Source organism: Narcine bancroftii, chromosome 10 (assembly GCF_036971445.1).
Source record: "Narcine bancroftii isolate sNarBan1 chromosome 10, sNarBan1.hap1, whole genome shotgun sequence".
NCBI classification, from domain to species: Eukaryota; Metazoa; Chordata; class Chondrichthyes; order Torpediniformes; family Narcinidae; genus Narcine; species Narcine bancroftii.
The window spans coordinates 7395473-7414826 of record NC_091478.1 but is presented as its reverse complement, the minus strand read 5'-3'; the positions used below and the strand labels follow the sequence as shown (position 1 = coordinate 7414826).

The 19354-nt window shown below is 38.2% G+C and overlaps 1 protein-coding gene across 6 annotated transcripts in view; it reads left to right on the top strand.

The window, feature by feature from the left end:
* Positions 1-19354, top strand: part of dock1 (dedicator of cytokinesis 1) — a 354235-nt gene that overhangs the window by 10433 nt on the left and 324448 nt on the right. For all 6 annotated transcript variants that reach the window (XM_069899676.1, XM_069899674.1, XM_069899675.1 and 3 more), the window contains exon 2: positions 13653-13736. In XM_069899676.1, the coding sequence (XP_069755777.1) occupies positions 13682-13736 (55 nt within the window). In that variant the 5' untranslated portion in view covers positions 13653-13681. The remainder of the gene's footprint in view (positions 1-13652; positions 13737-19354) is intronic.

The window sequence follows — 19354 nt, the reverse complement described above, 5'->3', positions numbered from 1 at the left end:
GGAATTACAAGTAAATTGATGTTGTGTTTGAATCTCAGAAGTGAATTGTACTAAAAGAATGTAAATATATAAGAAAAACTTCAAATATGATACTGTTTGCTTTGAAAAATGGAAAAATAAATTAAAAAAATACACAAGATAGATAGAAATATTCACAGTAATCCTGGTTCAAAGAATGTGACTTGCAATAATGCATAGAGTGCATGATTTGTGTACAAGGCGAGGTTCAAGTCTGATAGCTGTTTGAAAGAAACTGTTCTTGAACTGAGAGTTGCTGGTATTCAGGCTTTTGCCATTTGCCTGAAGATTGCACTGAGAAAAGATTGTGAGTAGGATGGTGGAGATCCTTTATGATAGCTGCCTTTTTGAGGAGGCTGTAGTTGATGGCAGCCTAGTTATGTTTACTACCTTCTGCATTTCTGGGCTGTCAGATTCCCAAACCAGGCTGTGATGTAACCAGCCAGTCTCATTTGCATAGAGTAACTGTAAAAGTTTGATAGTCATCTCACGGCATGCCAAATCTTCTCAGAGTCCTTGGGAAGTAGAGGCATTGATGTGCCTCCTTCACCATGGCCTTGATGTGCTTGCTCTCGGAATGGCCATTGAACTAACGAACATAGTGCATTAATATTATTGTTCCAGTATGGTTTTCTAGAGTAGTTTGTAATTTGATTATTGTTTACTCTGGAATACCTCATCATTGAGAAAGGATATATTTGCTGTGGAGGCACTGGAGAGGAGGTAAACTTGTGATAAGAGATTGAATAGCTCATCAAAATTTAAAATGAGGGAGGATCTTTTGGAAAGTATAAAATTATGAAAAAAATGTATTATAGAAGCAGATGAGACCAAAATTAGGGGATATAGATTAAGGATAATAATTTAAGACTGAGATAAGAAGGAACTGCTACTAGAGAGTACTAAATTTTTTGGAATTCTCTGGTCAATCAAGCAGTAGAGGAAGCTTCATTTATAACACAGATTTTTGAACAGCAGGAAAATTGGTGGTTGTGGGGAGCCGTCCATGGTTCGAGAAGCCACAACTTTATTGAATGGTGGAGCAGGTTTGACAGGCGAGATGGCCTATTCCTTCTGTTTCTAATCTCACCTATGACAGGAAGCCTCTTCCATGATTCATAACTCTGCTTTGGGTTGATTGGTGGCAAATATCCAAGTCTGCCTTCTGTTACCATCCCTTTTTTTGAATCCTCCAAGCAGTTTTATTTGTGCATATTGATACTGCACAATGTAATTCAAGGTACATCTAGAAATGATGCTCAAATACTTAGACTACAGACAGTCTGGGTTGAACAAGGTTGTCCATGTACTATTTTTTTTAAATCCAGAAATTAACAATTTCAATGAGGGCAGATGTACATTAACTTGTATTTATTATCCCTGTGTAGTTACAATGAGACAGAATCAGAATGTCTCACATTCAGTTATAGTTTTGATGACCATGACATATCAATGGATGTTACATTATTAAAATATTTTGTATATGTCAATAGAACAGATTTGCCTTGAGAATTTCTAAAGTCAGCCTTTCAGGTGGCCACCTCAGAAGTAGTAACTGCATTCATGAAGTATCTGCTTGATTATTGTGTGGAGGTTAAATATTAACAGTTTCGTTTTGAAGATTGATGTTTTTTTAAATTAACTAGCTGCTACCCTTATTCAACAACTCTTGCAGATGTTTGCATTTATGTGACGAGCAATCCTGTTCTAGAAAATGGCTTAAAAATGTATGGGATAATTTACATAAAGTTGGATTTCTGCATGTCATGCCTGCTGTAGCACAGGAACCTCTTGTAGTGATTTGTGAAAAGACAAGTAATTTAAATTGCTGAAATGCCCCATTCTGTGCAATGCCAAATGGTGCACCCTGGAATTTGTCTGCTTTGCTATCAGCATCCAGACTCTTTGACTATGTTGCCAACTCGTCTTTCGATTTAAATAGGATTTTATACATTTGTGAAGTTATCAGGGATAACCTTTGAATATTTAATACTGTTAAGAGCTCAGAGGACCCAAAACCCAGGAGCAATAGATATTCACCAAGAGAAATGGTTACTTAAACAAAAGTTGCTTTTAATTATCTTTAAACATGAAAATAGAATTAAACTTATCTCTATTAATTTAACTAACCTAACTTAACCCTCTAATAATTCTAGGTGCACGTGTGTAATGTGTATGTAAGTTCAGAAAAGTTCTTTGGTTCACAGTCCAATCTCACTTCTCATTCCCCCAAGTTCATTGGTTGCAGGTAATTCCTACACTGCACAGAATTTAACATTTATAAAGTTCACCAGGCTTTGGTGCTTGAAAGATAAATGGTTACCGACCGCTCAGGAAGGTTCTTGTTGGTTTTCCAAGAAAGATTTGTCGTTCCTTTTTAATCAGCCATTTCAGTGTCTTGCTGACGAAACCTTCCCCTTCAGGGTTCTCCAGATGATAACTTCTTTCTTTCAGGTCAACACAGAGTTCCTTTGTTTCTCTTATTCCAAGTGAAACATAAACAGCCAGTCCTCTCCTCTTGCATGAACCACAAGGGCTTTGACTAGGCTGTCTTACAACTGGGCTTTTCCATAAGCTTGCCAGCTTGTCCTGTTCCAGTCCCAGCCACTTCTGCTGGCTGTAACACTGTACAAGTCATCTGTGTGTGTGTGTGTCTCTCTCTCTCTCCCCCCCCCCCCCCCCTCCCCTCCTTGCAGAACTACATGACCCTCTCAGAACAGCAAGTTCTCTTCCTGACAGCAGCGGCACTGACATGCTCTTTCATCTGTTGCCTTTTGTAAACAACAATCCATTAGTGAAGTCTCTTGAGCACGCTTCAAAGCTTTTGTAAAAGCTGTGTAGCAAATATGTCTAGCTTGGGGCAGAGCTCCAGTATTTTAAATAAGATCTGTTTTAAAGTATTTGTACATGACCTACCTTTCAAACCTTTCCCAATTTGACAAATGTGACAATTTCCCAATGTGACAAACCTTTCTCAATTTATCTCCCAAAAACATATCTATATACTCTGTCATAATACAGTTTATAAAATGTATTTAAATATGTAAATTAATATTGAAAGATGTATGCTTTGTTCTTGGGATTAATGAATTGTGATGAAACTTGACTATGTTCCCACTTTTTTTGTGTCATTGTAAATGAAAGAGGATAAGAAACAGGGAAAGGAGTGGGCCAACTGGCCCCATGAACAAGCTCCACCATTCAGTAAGATTGTGGCCTTAATTCCATTTTCTTGCTCTCCTGACCTTGGTACATTTGCAGTAAACAATTTCTAAATATGCTCCATGTATAAATTGATGGTTTTAATTTTTGTAATGTCCTGATATATGATGAATTCCAGATGTTTTTCCAATAATAAATATTTGCTAACTGATTTATAATCTCTTGCTTTTTGTGACATTTCATGATTATCTAGTGTTTTCCAGATCCATGGAGGTTTGGTAGATTTTCTTTTTCGCCACTTCCTGTGAGAACCAAGAATTCAGGCCATCTTAACCATTATTTTTTTTTCCCCCTCATTTACACTTCAGAAATATCTAGGCTTCAGACCAAGTTTTCTTCACCTCCAACTCAATTTGAAGTTCTACAGTGGTTTTATCTTTTATCATCATAGTTCTCTTTTAGAGGATTCTTTACTTTGAGATCATAAATTAATTCTGTCTCATTTCACAATACCCGATCTCAAGTAGCCTGTTTATTGGTTCATTTTTGAATGTTTTGCACTGAGAGATCATGCTCTATGCACTCTCTGACTTTACCCCAAGGCTTTCTAATCCCATTTTAGAGTTGGTGAGAAAGATTGATCAATTCAAGGGCAGATTAAAATGTCAGCTCAAGGCGAGCCTATAACAATGTGATTTATGATGTTTGTAACTGTTTGATAGAATAAACCTGCCACAATAATTGTTTAGAGTGAAAAACATTGGTTTAAGAAAGAAAGTAAATTGTACTTGTTTTCTGAGGAAAATGTGGAATTGTAAGTTCAGCCAAAAGTGAGATTGGATGTACTGAATAATCACAGGTTTAAAATACAATGATCTTTCACTTGCCTGACTACCCATTTATGTACACTATCTTTTATATTGTTCTCGGCTGTTAGTCAATAGGACAAAAATCCAACAACATTTAAATGAAGGAAATGAATATTAAATAAATTTGGAAGAAAGCATCTGGAAATTTGGATGTATAATTGACTTGCTTGAACCTGACTTAAAAAAGCAAGCAGTGAGTTAAGTTGTGATGGAAATATTGCCTCAAAACTAATCAGCTAATTCCAAGACCTGAGCCTTGATATTGCATTGCAATTGGATCCTGGATTTTCTCATCTCCAGATCCCAATCAGTGCAAATTGGGAAGAACATGTCCTCCATAATCTCCACAGGGTTGGGTACTTGGCCTCCTGCTCTACTTGCTTTCCACCCATGTCTGAGTTGCTCAGTATGGCAATACCATCTACAAATTTGGTGATACCACAGTACTGAGGGGTGTATAAAAAGGGGCAATAAATACGCATACAGGAGGGAGATTGAAAACTTGGCGTAATGGTGTACTAACAACACTCTCTCACTCAACACTAAGGAGCTAATTGTAGAAGATTAGGAAAGGAAAGCCAGAGGTGTATGATCCAGTGATCAGTGGCAGTAGGGAAATCAGAGGTGGAAAGGGTGACAAATTTAAATTCCTGCGAGTTGCTCTCTTGAAGGGCCTTTCCTGGACCCATCATACTAATGGCAGCGTGAAGAAAGCATGTTGGCGCCTCTACTTCAGAAATTTGCAGAGGTTTATTATGTCATGAGAAACCTTATAAAACTTTTTTTTAAAAACTTTATTTAAAGATTTTATCACAGGAATAAAAAGAAAAATTACATTTAAAGAAAAGATATAAAATAATATAATTACAATACTACATTAATAACCTAACTTAATTCAACCACCCCCCCCAACCTTATAAAACTTGTACAGCTATGGAGTGGAAACTTCTTATCAGCTGCAGCACAGTCTGGTATGGGGGCACTAATTCCCATTGCATTACATCAAAACTCTCCCCACCATTGAGATCATCTACATAGAACACTCCCATCGGAGAGCAGCAGCAGTCATCAAGGATCCATGCCATGGATGTTACTCACATCATGTGACCTTCCAAAATTAAACACCTCATGCTTGTCCAGATTAAAATCCATCTGCCATTTCTCTACCCATACCTGTAACTGATCTATATACTGCTGTATCCTTTGATCACCCATCACACTATTCACAACTTCACCAATCTTTGTGTCAAGGTCACCCTCCAACTTTTTCATGCAAGTCAAGTAGGTGGAAACTGGAGCCCCTGGGGAAAACCCACACAGACACGGGGAGAATGTACACACTCTTTGCAGACAGCATGGGATTCAAATCCAGGTCTTTATTGCTGGCTCTGTAAAGGTGCTGTGCTCACCACTATGCCAATCATGCCATCACAAACATTTGTGAAAAACTGTCTATTCTTTCCCAATTAAATGAGTGGGCTCACTGTTCATCGGCCAGGTTAAAGCTGATGAAGGTTCACCATGTTGTTTCTCTATTGTTACGTCGCAGACCAGCAGCAATGGAAATTCACCACGGCAATATTATTGTTTTTCTTTTAAAACACTATTTATTAACTACTAATAATATAAGACATTAGTCAAATCAAACCCAACAATGAGTGAATGTGATACCCAAACCATTATAGCTTGGGCACAATTCTGGAAAGTCATTCCAAAGTTCAGTCTTATAACTCCATTGTCAAAACACAGACTTTTAAACTGATGCACAGAAGTATGAATGAAGCAGATGGGAGAGACTGAGTGACCGGAAACTCAAGAATCTTTGTTTAGTTTCTTCCAGAGAAATATACTCCTGAACGAATGTGAGAGAATGTGTATAACAAGGGATTAAAGAATTAGCTGAAAACATAATTGCTTTGTATTTTTACTTTGTGCTGTGTCATAGTGACTAACACACCACGCATGATAATCTTCAGGGAAACACCCACAGTATGGCCCCGAATAATATATTCATAGCTTAAGATAAGTGACTTAAAGGGAAAAAGCATCCTATGATTGCCAACTCTGCACAAACAACTTTGTCCACGGATAAACACAAAGCTGTAATAACCAGAATTATAAGTTATGCAAAACTAGTGAAATGTTCCAGAAACATGCTTGGATAAGTATAAAAAGGGTGAACACTTTGTCTGCTTTGAGAGGGCTCAGAAGAAGGAAAGAGTGACATTGTCTATTCATTCTTTGTACTCCTTGCTCCTGCTAGCATAACACAATAAAGAAGAGATTGTACGTTCTTTGGTTCTGCTGTATTGTTTTACAACAGCGTGGGTTGACTTTAACATTGGCATAGTTGGCAGGATCTTGCTGGGATGATTGCCATGGATGAAGTAAGAGGCCACAAGGAAACTGGAACTTTGGATGGAGCTTAAGTGCACCTCCAGGGCTCTTGAGCCCAATTTCCATAGCCGATTTCCGGGAGAATTGTGGTCCCTCGTAAGAGGTTGATCTGGTTCCCTGCCAAGATCCAATTCAGAACCAGAGAGAGAAGACAAGGTAAAAAGAAAAAAAAAAGTGAATTTTAGACTTGTCACATCGATCCATTAGCCTGGGTAAAAGGACTTGTTGCATAGATCTGTTAGCCTGGGTAAAAGTTTCTGTTTCTGGAGTCGTAACTAATTTGGAAAGCAGGTTTGGGAAGGGACAAGCTATAGACAAAAGTAAACAAATTCAGAAATCAATATAGCGAAATGGGACAGAGCTATGGACAAAAGTAAACTTAATTAATTCAGAAAGCAGGCTAGGGGAATGGGACAGACTATGGACAAAAGTGGCGGGGTATGACAAAAATGTTAAGAATAGAATTCTGCTTATTGTCGGATAGTTTGCTATTCTGGTATAATTTTTGTGAGAATCGTTTAGGAAAGCAGGCTTAGGAAATGGGACAGGCTATAGACAAAAGTGATGGGGGGGGGGACGCGCCCTGGTATCTCTACAACAGATGCGTTATTTGTACTCGTATCATTTTCAAAAGAACAGTCGGAAAGTGGTTTCTCTTGGAATCCACTTATTTTCTGTATTCCCCTTTTATTTGGAGTAACACATAACAGGACTTATCCTGGTTACTGTAGTTCAACCCTGTCTTTCACAGGATTCCAACTCCTGTGCGTGTCACAGGGTCTTGTCATCGGAACTGATCCAAAAATGTCTGAATTTGACAATATTTTTTTCTGAATCATGAGACATTTACATAATCAATAAAGGTCAGTCTCATTTCTTGGAAAACACATGATTATGCACTGAAATCCTTAACAGTTTTAGTTTCCCTTCTGCAAAATCTCTTGCCTTTTTCAAAGCAATTCCATATCCATAATAATCTCTGACATCATCTCTGTTCAAGAGGCTTAATAGCTCTTAGGAATTACACCTGGTACTTGAGTTTCAATTAAGATCAGTTCTTTTCCATTATGGCTTTGTTTCCAGACACTGTGGCTCCAAAAGATGACCTTACTTCTGAATGTATTGTACGGTCTTGTGTAACCCTGTAACCGACCCACACCTAACCTAAAACATATTTAGGTTAATGTAAAGCTATATATTTTTTAAACATTAAGACAGCCATTACAATGCAAAGACCTGTTGATGAAGCTGCAACTTGGTTTATTGAATGGTCAACATTTGTTGATGATACAGGTCTACATTGTGCATCCTATGTCATTGTCCAAAATACAGATGAAGTAATAAAGGCAGCTGCCTTCCACCATCCAATCTTTCCCAGCAATTTGAATTGTTTGCCCTTATTGGAGCCTACATGATAGGGAAGTGAATGTCATTTAATATATATACCCATACTAGAACCCTTTAGCCCTTGGGAATGCTTATGCAGATGTCGCAAAAAAGCTGCTGTTATAAACAGTCCCTTCACCGTTTATCCAGAAAACTATAAACTGCTTGAAAATTGAATGGTCTTGCTTGATATGGACATGTAGTATAACTTCAGGGGAATACCCCAGCCTACAAATTTGACTTCGCTCTGTAAACAGCCAGAGATCCAGAAACTGAATTATGAACTACACCTGCTGGACACTTTCTGTACCTAATGCTATTTTTACCTGTACTGCTTAATTATATAAATGCAATAATATATTTGGCAAAAGAGGGAATGGTAGTAATAGCACACTAATTTGAGAAAAGAGGCACAAAGAAAGGAGCAAGAATGTATTATCTGTCAGCAAAATAATCCTGGTAAAGCAATAAGTGCCCTCCAGGAAGGACATGAATCATTTGAGTGTATAAAATTGATTTTATAGAATTACTTGGAGTACGTAGCTATAAGTATTGTGTTGTTATTATTGATCTACCTAGGACCTTAAAGAATAAGTTTGCTAAGTTGTCAGAAGAGACTGGGTTGAATTGGATAAAAGTCTTGCCATTGGCTTTATTTGAAAGCTTATAACTCTGCACAGCAGTACGGGGTTAACCCCAGCTGAGGTTTGATTTGGGGATTTACATTCATTAAATGACAGAATGGTCATCTGTATAGCAACTAACCAAAGCCCTGGCAGTCCAACACTCACAGGTGAAAGAGACTTGGAGGCATCCCGATGAACCCATGGACAGCAAACAGGTGCCCCTCCTCCAGCCCGGTGACTACACGTTGATTCAAGCCCTGCTAGGAAGGCCCTGTTTAAGTGTGGCTGCTGACCACTTATATGAATGGTGAAGGCTGAGGGACATCTGTGGAGGATACATACATGACTTGGATTGTAAACAAATTGGAAAAGCTGATAAAGACTGTCAGCATGGGCAATGTCAAATGAGATGCGAGGTAGCGAAGCTAATAACTGCGCAAGGACCCCCAGTGCTTTGAAGGCTGGTATTTCCGTCCCTATCTGCATTATAACAAGTTTAAAGCACAAAAGCCTTGCAAACCCAAACCCTTCCAGAGCAACTGATGCTTTGTGCTAAATGTAACTTTCAGATGAGAAAGAACATAGAAACAATACAGCACAGTATAGGCCCTTCGGCCTTCAATATTGTGCTGAACCATATATTCCTTCCTTTAAAAAAAAGTACTAAACCCTCTCTACCCCATAACCCTCAGATTTTCAGTAACATTGACAAAGTTTGCTGAATCCTTTAATAGATCTGCAATTTAATCGAACACAGTGTTTAGTTGGTAATCTTTGCTTTCATGTGCTTTGGTGTATTTACTCTTGTTAAATATTTCAAAGGCCTAGGTTGGCACATGTTGATACAGAATATGTTACCTGCTAACCTTTTTAGATATATTAGTAAATAGTAAAGAATTGGTGCAGAGGTTTATCGGTCGAAAGCTATTCTATTGTGACCGTATTTCTGATTTTTTTTATTTTTGTTCTGAATTAGTATATGTCATTACTTGAAAGTCCAGGTACCTTTTTTGGTCTTGGAATCTTGGTTCAGGGAGATTGATGATACTTTGAATACAGTATATTTTGCTCTATAAGTCGACCAGAAGATAAGTCGTGTCCCCATTTGCTGCCTCAATTTAATGGCTTTATCATTGGGTGTATAAGTCGGCACCCCCCCCCCCCACAAAAAAATCGCAATGACTGAGCTGTTGTTATCATGGAGGCTCCAGCAAAATGACAAAAGTATGAAGTGAGTTTTAAATTAAAAGTAATAGAGAAATAGCCAGGAAATTCAGCAACTGTTACTGAAAATAATTTTGTGTTTTATATATATTTTAAAAAAAACACACGCACATATTTAAATATACATATATAAGTTGGTAAGAGATTGGAAAAAGAGAGACTTTAAGGAAAATAGGCGATGTTTGATGAGATGATGATGAGTTTGTTTGTCGGCCAGAGTTGGAAAATCACGTTGCAGTATGGATAAGTACTAGAGGCAAAATTGCTACCCAGTCACACGAAATTAAATAAGAGCATTTGCACTGAAGTGGGCAAAGTCGCACCCAGACACAGTAAAGATTTTGAGGCTACAGTAGGCTGATGCAATCATTTCATGAACAGTAAAAATCTGGTATTACGGCAAAAAACAAAAATTGCTCAGAAACTACCAAAAAGTCTTGATCATAAAGTTGTACGTTTTCACCAGTTTACTCAACATAACTGGCAGAAACACCAGTTTGCATTGGCAAATATTGAAACATGGATGAAATACCCCATGAATTTCTACATGATAGGCAATAGAACAGTGGAATGGAAATGTGTTAAACCTGCAAATAAGAAGTGCAGGCCATGAAAGGATGAAGTTTACTGTGGTGTAACCATGCATGGCTGTCAGGATGAAGTTAAGACCCAAGGTAATCTTCAACGCAAACTTAAACCCAAAATAAGATTCCCAGCAGGTATTTTTGTATATTTTCATGAAAAAGGATGGATGGATGAAAATGGTGTAAAACTATGGATAGACAATTTGTGGAACAGGCGACCAGACGGTTTACGTAAGGGGTGGAGTTTGCTGGTCTGCGATATGTTTTGCAACCTCTTAAATGAGAAGACGAAAAGTAGATTGGGACCAAAACAAAACTGAAATGGCAATTATCCCGGGCAGTTTGATGTCTCTATTGCAACTTCTTACATTTTTTTTATTTTTCACACTATGAAACATATTGACGAAAATACACACAAACATTTCCCTCTTGAATATACACAGTGTCATTTCCCCCCCCTTCCCTTCCCTCCCTCCCTCACCCTCCCCTCCCCACCCACCCAATACCCAACACACATGATACATTGAATCCATTAAACAATGTCGTCACACAATGAAAATAAACAAGAAATTTGTGTCATCTACTTTTACACATTGGGTCAGTTCATTTCATCGTCTTCTCCTTCTGTTATTTTAGGCAGTGGAGGCCCTCTCTGTTGTGTTCCATGTACGGTTCCCAAATTTGTTCGAATACTGTGATGTTATTTCTTAAATTATATGTTATGTCTTGAACAAGCCATTCGAAGACCATGTGTGTGAGGAATGGGATACATTGAGTTGAGTGCGGAAAAATAGTTTGCAATGTGTGCTGCATCACTTGATGAGCTATGTAACTTTGTGCTCAAGGCATGGGGACAAAGTTAAAGTAGAGACCAATAAAATCATTTAAAAAGTGGAGTATCTCTTGTGCAATTGGAAGATTATTTATTGTGGGTCACTGACAACGAAGCTGCATCATTAGGTACAGACTGGGACCCGTGTGATGACTGTTTAAACAGTGAGAGTATGGATGTGCTTGCCTCGATCTTGGCCTCAGATTTTGAAGGATTCTAAATGGTTTTTTCAATAAAAATTTTGTAGCCTGAAAATTTATTGAAGTTGGGTTTTTTGAATTTAATTTAAGATCTCTAAAGTATATTTGGAATATGTGAACCCCCATTTGAGGTTTTTGAGGGTTTCAAGACTATTTGTATGCCAAAAATACGGTGTATTGCATAATAGTAAATGCACATTACATCTTAGCTGTGAGTTTTACAGCATAAGGCGATGAAAATAATTGTTGTGCCAAAAATAAATAGATGTATTTGGCAACTTTTGCTGCAAAATGTTAAATGGCTGTCAGATTTATTGTTGATTATATCAAAAATTCTTTGTATTGTGCTGAATGTACTTGCAATCAATTAAAAGTTCTGAGCTACAGGTATTGGTAGAAGTTGTTCAGTATGCCAATACTGTAGAGGAGAAAAGTTCTTTATCTTATTTGAATTAAGATTTTGTATTGATAACTTGGATTCATGGTTTTGCCCTTAATGTGGGTTATTATTAAATAAAACTCAATAAATCTGTCTTAGATTTTGATAGACAGCATTGTATGTCTATTTATGAGAAAATACTACACAAGAGGATTGCACAGCAAAAATTCTTAGGTTATATTTGGGTACCCTAGACTTTGGACTGACTTATTTGACACATTTAAGGTTGTTTCAATATTCTTAGCTAAGGTAGCAGCTTTCAGAAAAAAAGAATATTGTATGTCTCTGTTCTCTGGTGGCTCAGTCTATTCAATCAGTTAATACCATTTGCATTGCTGGTTGAAATTTTGGGAGAATGGTAAATCTTGTATGTCTTGTGAATTTGCAAAGTGGAAAGATGGGAGTTATTGAATTATGTACATTATACCAACCAGTGGTATCGTCAGTAAATTTGATAGATTCGCGTTGGAAGCCAATCTTGTCTACACTTTCTTGTCGCCTTTCTCACTGCCAACCCTCCTAGGAAACAGCAAAATTTGCAGAGCAAGCTGACCAAGGGAGCCTTTCACACCTCACCATTATTTGCAGGCAATTCTGCCACTCTGGATTTTAAGGGGAGTCCCGCCTCCAGCGATGACATCGCAAGTGATACAGTGGAAGGCGCACAGAAGTCTAATCGCACAGTTAGTGATGGAGAATGGATTTGATTTTGAATGCTGGCCTTGCATGCACTCGTCAGCACAGTTATCAATGCTGTGTTGGAAACACTGGGCAAAGAAGACTGCAACTGTTTCACAGAGCATACGAGGTGAATCAGGGAGAAGGAGGCAGATAGGCCGGCTGAGTTGTGTAGGCGTGGACGTAAGTGGAGATTTATTCTGACTTTTGTTGAAGGCCAGTTTAAAACTAGAGCACACACTGACAAATTCCCTGCCACTGTGACGCTTGCACACTAACTGACGTTGTCGCATCACTCTGCCAAAAGGCAGTGGGTGAGTTAACTCGGCTGGGCTCGACACTTTGCTCCCTCCTGCATCAGAGCCTGGTGGAAATCTACTTGCCCCGCTCGGTTATGTCATTTCACACTGCGCGATTTAACCCGTGATGTTGGCAGGTTAACACGGATGTAAACAGTGGTGTGAAAGGGACAAACATAACCAGGAGTGTACAGGGAATTGAGCAGAAAACTAACTTGATGATCGGTGAAGAGGATGTGATGTTTTCATTCCACTCTGATTGGGGTCTGCAAATGATGAAATTGTGTCCAATTGTGGAAGGATGAACAGTATCCCAGATCCCTGAGTACAATCATTAGTTTTGCTGGTACGATGGCATTGAGCTCCGAGCTGTAGTCGATGACCGACAACTGACAAAGATGTTCTTGTAGTTCAGGTGATTGAATTCAGAGTGGAAGACCAGTGAACTTGCATCCTTTGTTAATTTGTTCCTACAATGGGCAAATTGAAGAAATTAGGGTGAGTGTGTTATTAGTGTAAAGGAATACTTGATAGTTGGTGTAGACTTGATGGGCTGAAGGACATATTTCTGCTTTGTACAGAGATTTCACTGAATAGGCTTCTTCATGGTTTTGCAAAGTACCTGTGATGTTTTATATTATTCCATTGAAGAAAGAGCTAATAAAATTTTCAACCACACAGAGGTTTAAAGCTCAACTGCAGTTTATATTCTGTTTAATTCATTTTCAGATCTCTTTATTGTCCTTTTCTCAATTCTCTTTTATTCCTCTTTGCTTCCCTGTATTTAGTATTAATTTAATACAAAAAGTTGAAACTTTCAAAACATTTTAAAATAGTAAATATCTCGTATTTTAAGAAAAATAATCACAATCAAGAAATTATATAAGCAAATCACCATTTAAATATTCATAATTCACTGCTTTTTCTTTAAATTTTAGCCATTTATAATTATGACTCCAGAGAGGAAATGGAACTTTCTCTGCAGATTGGTGATACAGTGCACATACTGGAAACCTGTGAAGGCAAGTAAAAAATATTTTGCAATCCCAACAGCGGTTCAAATTAAAAGGACTAGTTTATTTTCTTACTGTTTTCGTGATTGAAATATGGAGCAACTTAAAGATTACATTCATTGTTAACCTTTTAGCTATTATTCATTTTAAGATGTCAATTATTTTTCTTGATTTTGAAAAAACAATCTTTTTACTTTTACCCAAAGTTGATAGCTAACATTTCAACGCACATACAGAGCTTTGGGTTGACAGAAACCCAAGATAAAGAATATTGCAAAGCAAGATAAATCCAGATGTCGGAAATAACTCTGCTCATCAGGCAACTGCATCAGAGAGGGAAGTTGACATTTCAGATCAATGTTCTATTATCGGGACCAGGAGCAGTTAAAAATCAAAGATAATGTACGTTGCCCAGATAGGAAATGAGTGGAGAAAAGAAATGTCTGATAGAGAACAATGATGCAAATAGTGTTGGTTCTGGCAGAGAGAGAGAGAGAGAGAGAGAGAGAGAGAGTATGATTCCTTACTTATGGGTCGAGAACAGGGTTCTACAACCTTTAGCATGAAAAGAGCCATTTGGGCCTGTTAACCACCGAATAAAACCCATCCGGAGCTGCAAGCCAGTTTAATCCCTAAAATGAAGGGAACACTGCATATATAGTTTCATTACACTTGTGCTGTGTATAGAAGGACTATAATTTTTTACATTTATGAAATAAAGGGACTACAAAGTGAAAACGACTGACATTTTATTTCTGTTTGTAACTAAGCAAAATAATAAATTCTTTTGAACTCTTTTTTTTTTAAAAAAAAAGGCACTGGCACGTATATGTTTCAAATAAAATACACAATGTGGGCCTGTTTGAGTCCATCCTTTATTTGTGGAATTAAAGAAAAAAGAAATATTCACTTCAATTAAAAAGAGCAAACAAAAAAAATGCCCGTTTGTATTTTATTCTGAAGGTTGCCGTCATCCGTTGATTTCCTCAATTGCGTAGCTACACCAGTCAACCTCCAACCTAAATATAAAACACGACTACATCAGTTCAGGGTCCAATATAAAAATATATATTTTTGCAAAGTGATAACGTTAAATGATTTCTTTCACCTGGTTAATGTGACTTCTGATCCTGAACCTCACTGCACAGCTGATCAATATCAGGGCTGTAAGACATCACTTTGATCTTCACGCAGGATTGGATGCTGTCATCAGTGAGGCGCGAGCAATGTTTGCTTTTTATGTAGTTCATGCTGGAGAAACTGCTCGCTTAAGTACGTGGATCAAAAGATTGACAGGACTCCGAATGCATATTTTTTCATGTTCCTATTGGTATCGCAAATTGAATTCCATGTTTTGAACACGTTTGTCTGGTTTGGGGAGGTTTTCAATTTCACTCCATTTGTGCTTCTGAGCAAGAATGGCCTTCTGACGAGCAACATCTTCAAGATCAGCTGTCAAGCTTCAGAACTTGGACACCCATAAGTCTTTGTCAGCTATATCGGCCAGTTCAATCTCAAGATCAGGTTGACTTACATCTGTAAATGCAGTCATATTCAACAGGGATAAATCAATGTTTAGGAGAGTGACAAGGAAGGACAAAATGTTTTTTTCCCCCCTCTGAACTCACAGAATCTCTCCCCAAACACAGTGTGCATTGCAATGATTGCAGGCTGTAAATGCTCGTAATTGATCAGATTGTGTGCTTCTTCGAACTCTCAAAAAGAGGGGAAATGAGACAGCATACCTCTCTGTACATCTCGAGCAAACACTGTCATCTTGCACTCAAACACCAAAACCTCCTCCAGCATCTGCCTTCTTTCCCCTGAAGACCTTTGTTCAGCATGTTAAGGTGCGCTGTCATATCCACCTTGAAGTGCAGCTTTTCCAGCCCATCTGGCTGTTTGAGCTCCAGAAAGGTGAGCCCTTTGCTTTCCAGGAAAGTTTTTACAAGCTCCAGTCACGCAGCAAACTGCTTCAGCACCTCCTCTTTGGACAGTCACCGGACTTTGTTGTGCAGCAGGAGATCAGAGTATGTGCTTTCAACGTCTTCTAATAATAAATGGAACTGTCAGTGGTTTAATCCTTTTGCCATTAATTTGTTCACTATCTGTATGACAAGATTCATCACTTCTGTGCCTTCTGGAGGAAGCCTTTGAGTGCACAATGTCTCTTGATGCAGAATGCAGGGAAACGTCAGCAGTTTTCTACCTAGCGACTTCTGCAGTAAAGTTACAAACCCCTTCTGTGCTCCTGTCATACTCGGTGCCCCATCAGTAGCCACTGACACCAAGTGGGTGGTGTTTATTTCTTTGGTCTTTAAACAATCTAACACAGCCTCACAGATGTCCTCCTCCCGTGTTTGGCCTTTAAGTGGTATCAACTCAATGATTTCTTCCTGTGGCCCAGCAGACTTCACATATCTGCATAATATCGCTATTTGCTGAATATCATTTACATCTTTTGATTCGTCACAGGCGATTGAATACGCTGGAGCCGAATTAATGTCCCTAATTAGTTGACTGGTGATATTTTCTGCCATTTTTATGGGCCTGTCCTTGGCAGTCTTTGCAGAGAGTGGCCTATCTCTGATTTTCTGAACAATTTCACTCTTTGAAGTCCGAGAATAGATGTTCTGATATCTTGATAAACGATTCTTTTATATATTCCCCATCTGTGAATGGCTTCCCGAGCCTGGCTATCTCCCGAGCTGCCGCAAAACGAGCAGAAGTACTTGAATTTGTAGATTTCATCCACTTCTTCAAAGTATTTTTTACTCTGATCAGCTTTCTGCAGCAGTTCTGAAACTGCTCTTTTTCTTTCATCTCCAAAAGCTGTGTGTTTATTCTGGAAATGTCTTTTAACATTTAATTTTTTTGTTTGCCAATTTCTCACAAAATATTAAGCCTACAGGTAAACCAGCTTTGTCAGCAGTGAAAGCAAATGAATCTGTCCATGAAGCATTAAATGTTCTATTTTCATCAGAAACTTTTTATTTATTTATTCAAGGTTAGCTTACTGGGGGTCGAAAATTCAAAACAAGTCACTTGCCGGGCAGCGACAGGTGACACATACAGTGGTATTAACCACTACAGTGCTGTGACGCAAATTTTGATCGACAAAATATTACAATAATTTTTATTTTAATGTTACAAGATCACCTTAATCTCAAAATAATAATTATATTGATAAAACTAACTAAAAAATAATGTAAATAAAATAGCCATTTACTGTATTCACATTTTTTTCAAAGCCAGAGGGAGCCGTGGTTTGCAGACCCCTGGTCTAGAAGCAATATAAAGAGGAGATTGATGACAAGAGAGAGAAAAAAGCATTTTACATTTGAGAAATGTAAAATACTGCAGATGCTGGAAATCTGAAATAAATTGGAGTACTCTTTGGGGGGGGAAAGATGATCATTTGAAAATGTTGAGTTCATTGTTGAGTCTTGAGAGGTGAAATATGAACAGCTAGCAGATGAAATGCTGTTCCTTAAATTTATGTTGAGGTTTGTTGGAATTATAAGAGACTAAAGGCTGAGACAGAATTGGGTGAAAATTAGTGTTGGTCAAATGAAGTCTGAAGCCTTGTTGATAGAATGAAAGTGTTCTGTAAAGGTCTCAACTAATCTGTATTTGGTACATCTGAAAAGGATGTGATCATCAAATGTTGGAAGATGTACAAGCGAATCACTGTAACAGCTTAAATGGTGGGAAGGGGTATTTGAATCCCCGATGTGAAGGAAGGAGGTCAAATCCCTGGAGCGTTTCAATCGCCTTGGTAGCAAATTAAATACTGTAAATTCAAAAAAGAATGGTGGGAAGGAAAGAAAAAGAAGTGTAGAAGCTCACCTTCTATAGTTGAAGTGTTGGTAGAGAAAAAGAGTGAACCAGGGAGTTGTTGTGGGAGGAAATAGGCCTTTTGAAATGCCTGTGAAGGGAGAGATTGGGGAATATGTAATTAAAAAAAAAAGAAACACTGGTCAGACAACATCAGAGTGAGAAGATGTTTGGTATGGCATCATACTGAAGGTAGGAGGAAGTAAAAAGGTTGAATGTGGAGTTTTGTTGTATTCATTCATAGAGAGAGATGTATCTTCCTTGACATTAAATGTAAAGAAAATTTGATGCAGTTCAAGAAAGATTGTGAATTTGATTTTCTCTCCAGGAATTTTGAGTATCCTGTATTGAGGAGTTTTGTGAATAGTACTTGCACATTTAGGCTTGGCTGATCATTGATGGAGTACAGAAAGAAAAAATGATGGACAATGGCTAAAATATAGCTCTGCTACACCCTTTTCATCTCAAATTATCTGAACTAAAGCCAGCCAACCATGAAACAACTGAGACTCTGAGGACCATGTGGTTTTTTTTCCTAATAACTGGTGAATTCTCACATTGCTCATGGCGTCAACAGTTTTGGTGAAATTTACAAATGGACCCGATGGTAAGATATTCATAAGAAAATAGACAATGGATAAAGCCAAACAGATGCTGGAATCTGAAATTAAAATAGAAAATGGAAGAACTCAGCCAGTCAGACAGCATCTAGGAGACAAATCAGTTGATGTTTCAGGTCGAAGACCGTTCAGGTCTGAAAAACAGGAGAAAGGAAATTAGGTTAGGCTACAGATAAATATTTAATCATTTGTAGGTTCTCTCTTGTACTCTGACTTTCCTAATCCTTTAATAGAACACATTTTGAGGTTCTCTAATATATTTAATGTACTTTACCTGATATATCATCTATGAATTGAACATTTCCTCTGTCAATGTGGGTAAGTATGACAATTTTTTTGTTGTTTGGTTTTATTATTGCACTTTGGATTTGGTATCATAATGGATTTGTCAATGAAACACTAAAGACTGCCGACTCTGCGATTATAGTAAAAACACACCAAAATGCGAAGTGTCCTTGAAAAGCAAAGATATATTGCCGATGTTTCGGGCCTGAGTCCTTCAAGGAACAAGCAGAATGAGCCAGAAGCAGGAAATCTCAGAAAATTTCACAGTTCCTGCTATGCTGGTTGGGGGTGGAATCCAGATCAACAAAAGGAGTTAATATGATAAGGAGACAGGGAAGGTGACGGTGGGGGGAGGGGGGAAGGAATTGAGAGAGAGGGGTTGCACAAAAGCCAGAAAGTCTATTTTAATGCCAGCGGGTTGGAGGATGCCCAGTCAGATGAGGTGTTGTTCCTCCAATTTGCAGGTGGTCTCAGTCTGATAGTGCATGAGACCGTGGATGAACATGTCAGCAAGGGAATGGGATGAAAAATTGAAATAGGTCTCCACTAGGAGATCCTCGCTATTGCAGCGGGCATAGCCAATGTGTCCAACAAAACGCTCTCTCAGCCTGCGTCCAGTCTCTCAGATGTAGAGGAGACCACAACAGGAGCACTGGATGCAATAGATGACCCCTGCAGATCCACAAGTGAAATGTTGCTTAATTTGGAAGGACTGTTTGGAGAGAATGAACTTCTAGAATTCTCTACACCAGTGGGTTCGAGAGGCCAGATCATTGGGCTATTTAAACAGGAAATGTATGAAATTTTGATTGATCAAGGAATTAATATCAGTGGGGAACTGGAGCAGAAGAGGTGAAGAAACTTGGGGGTGATTAGCGTTGATCA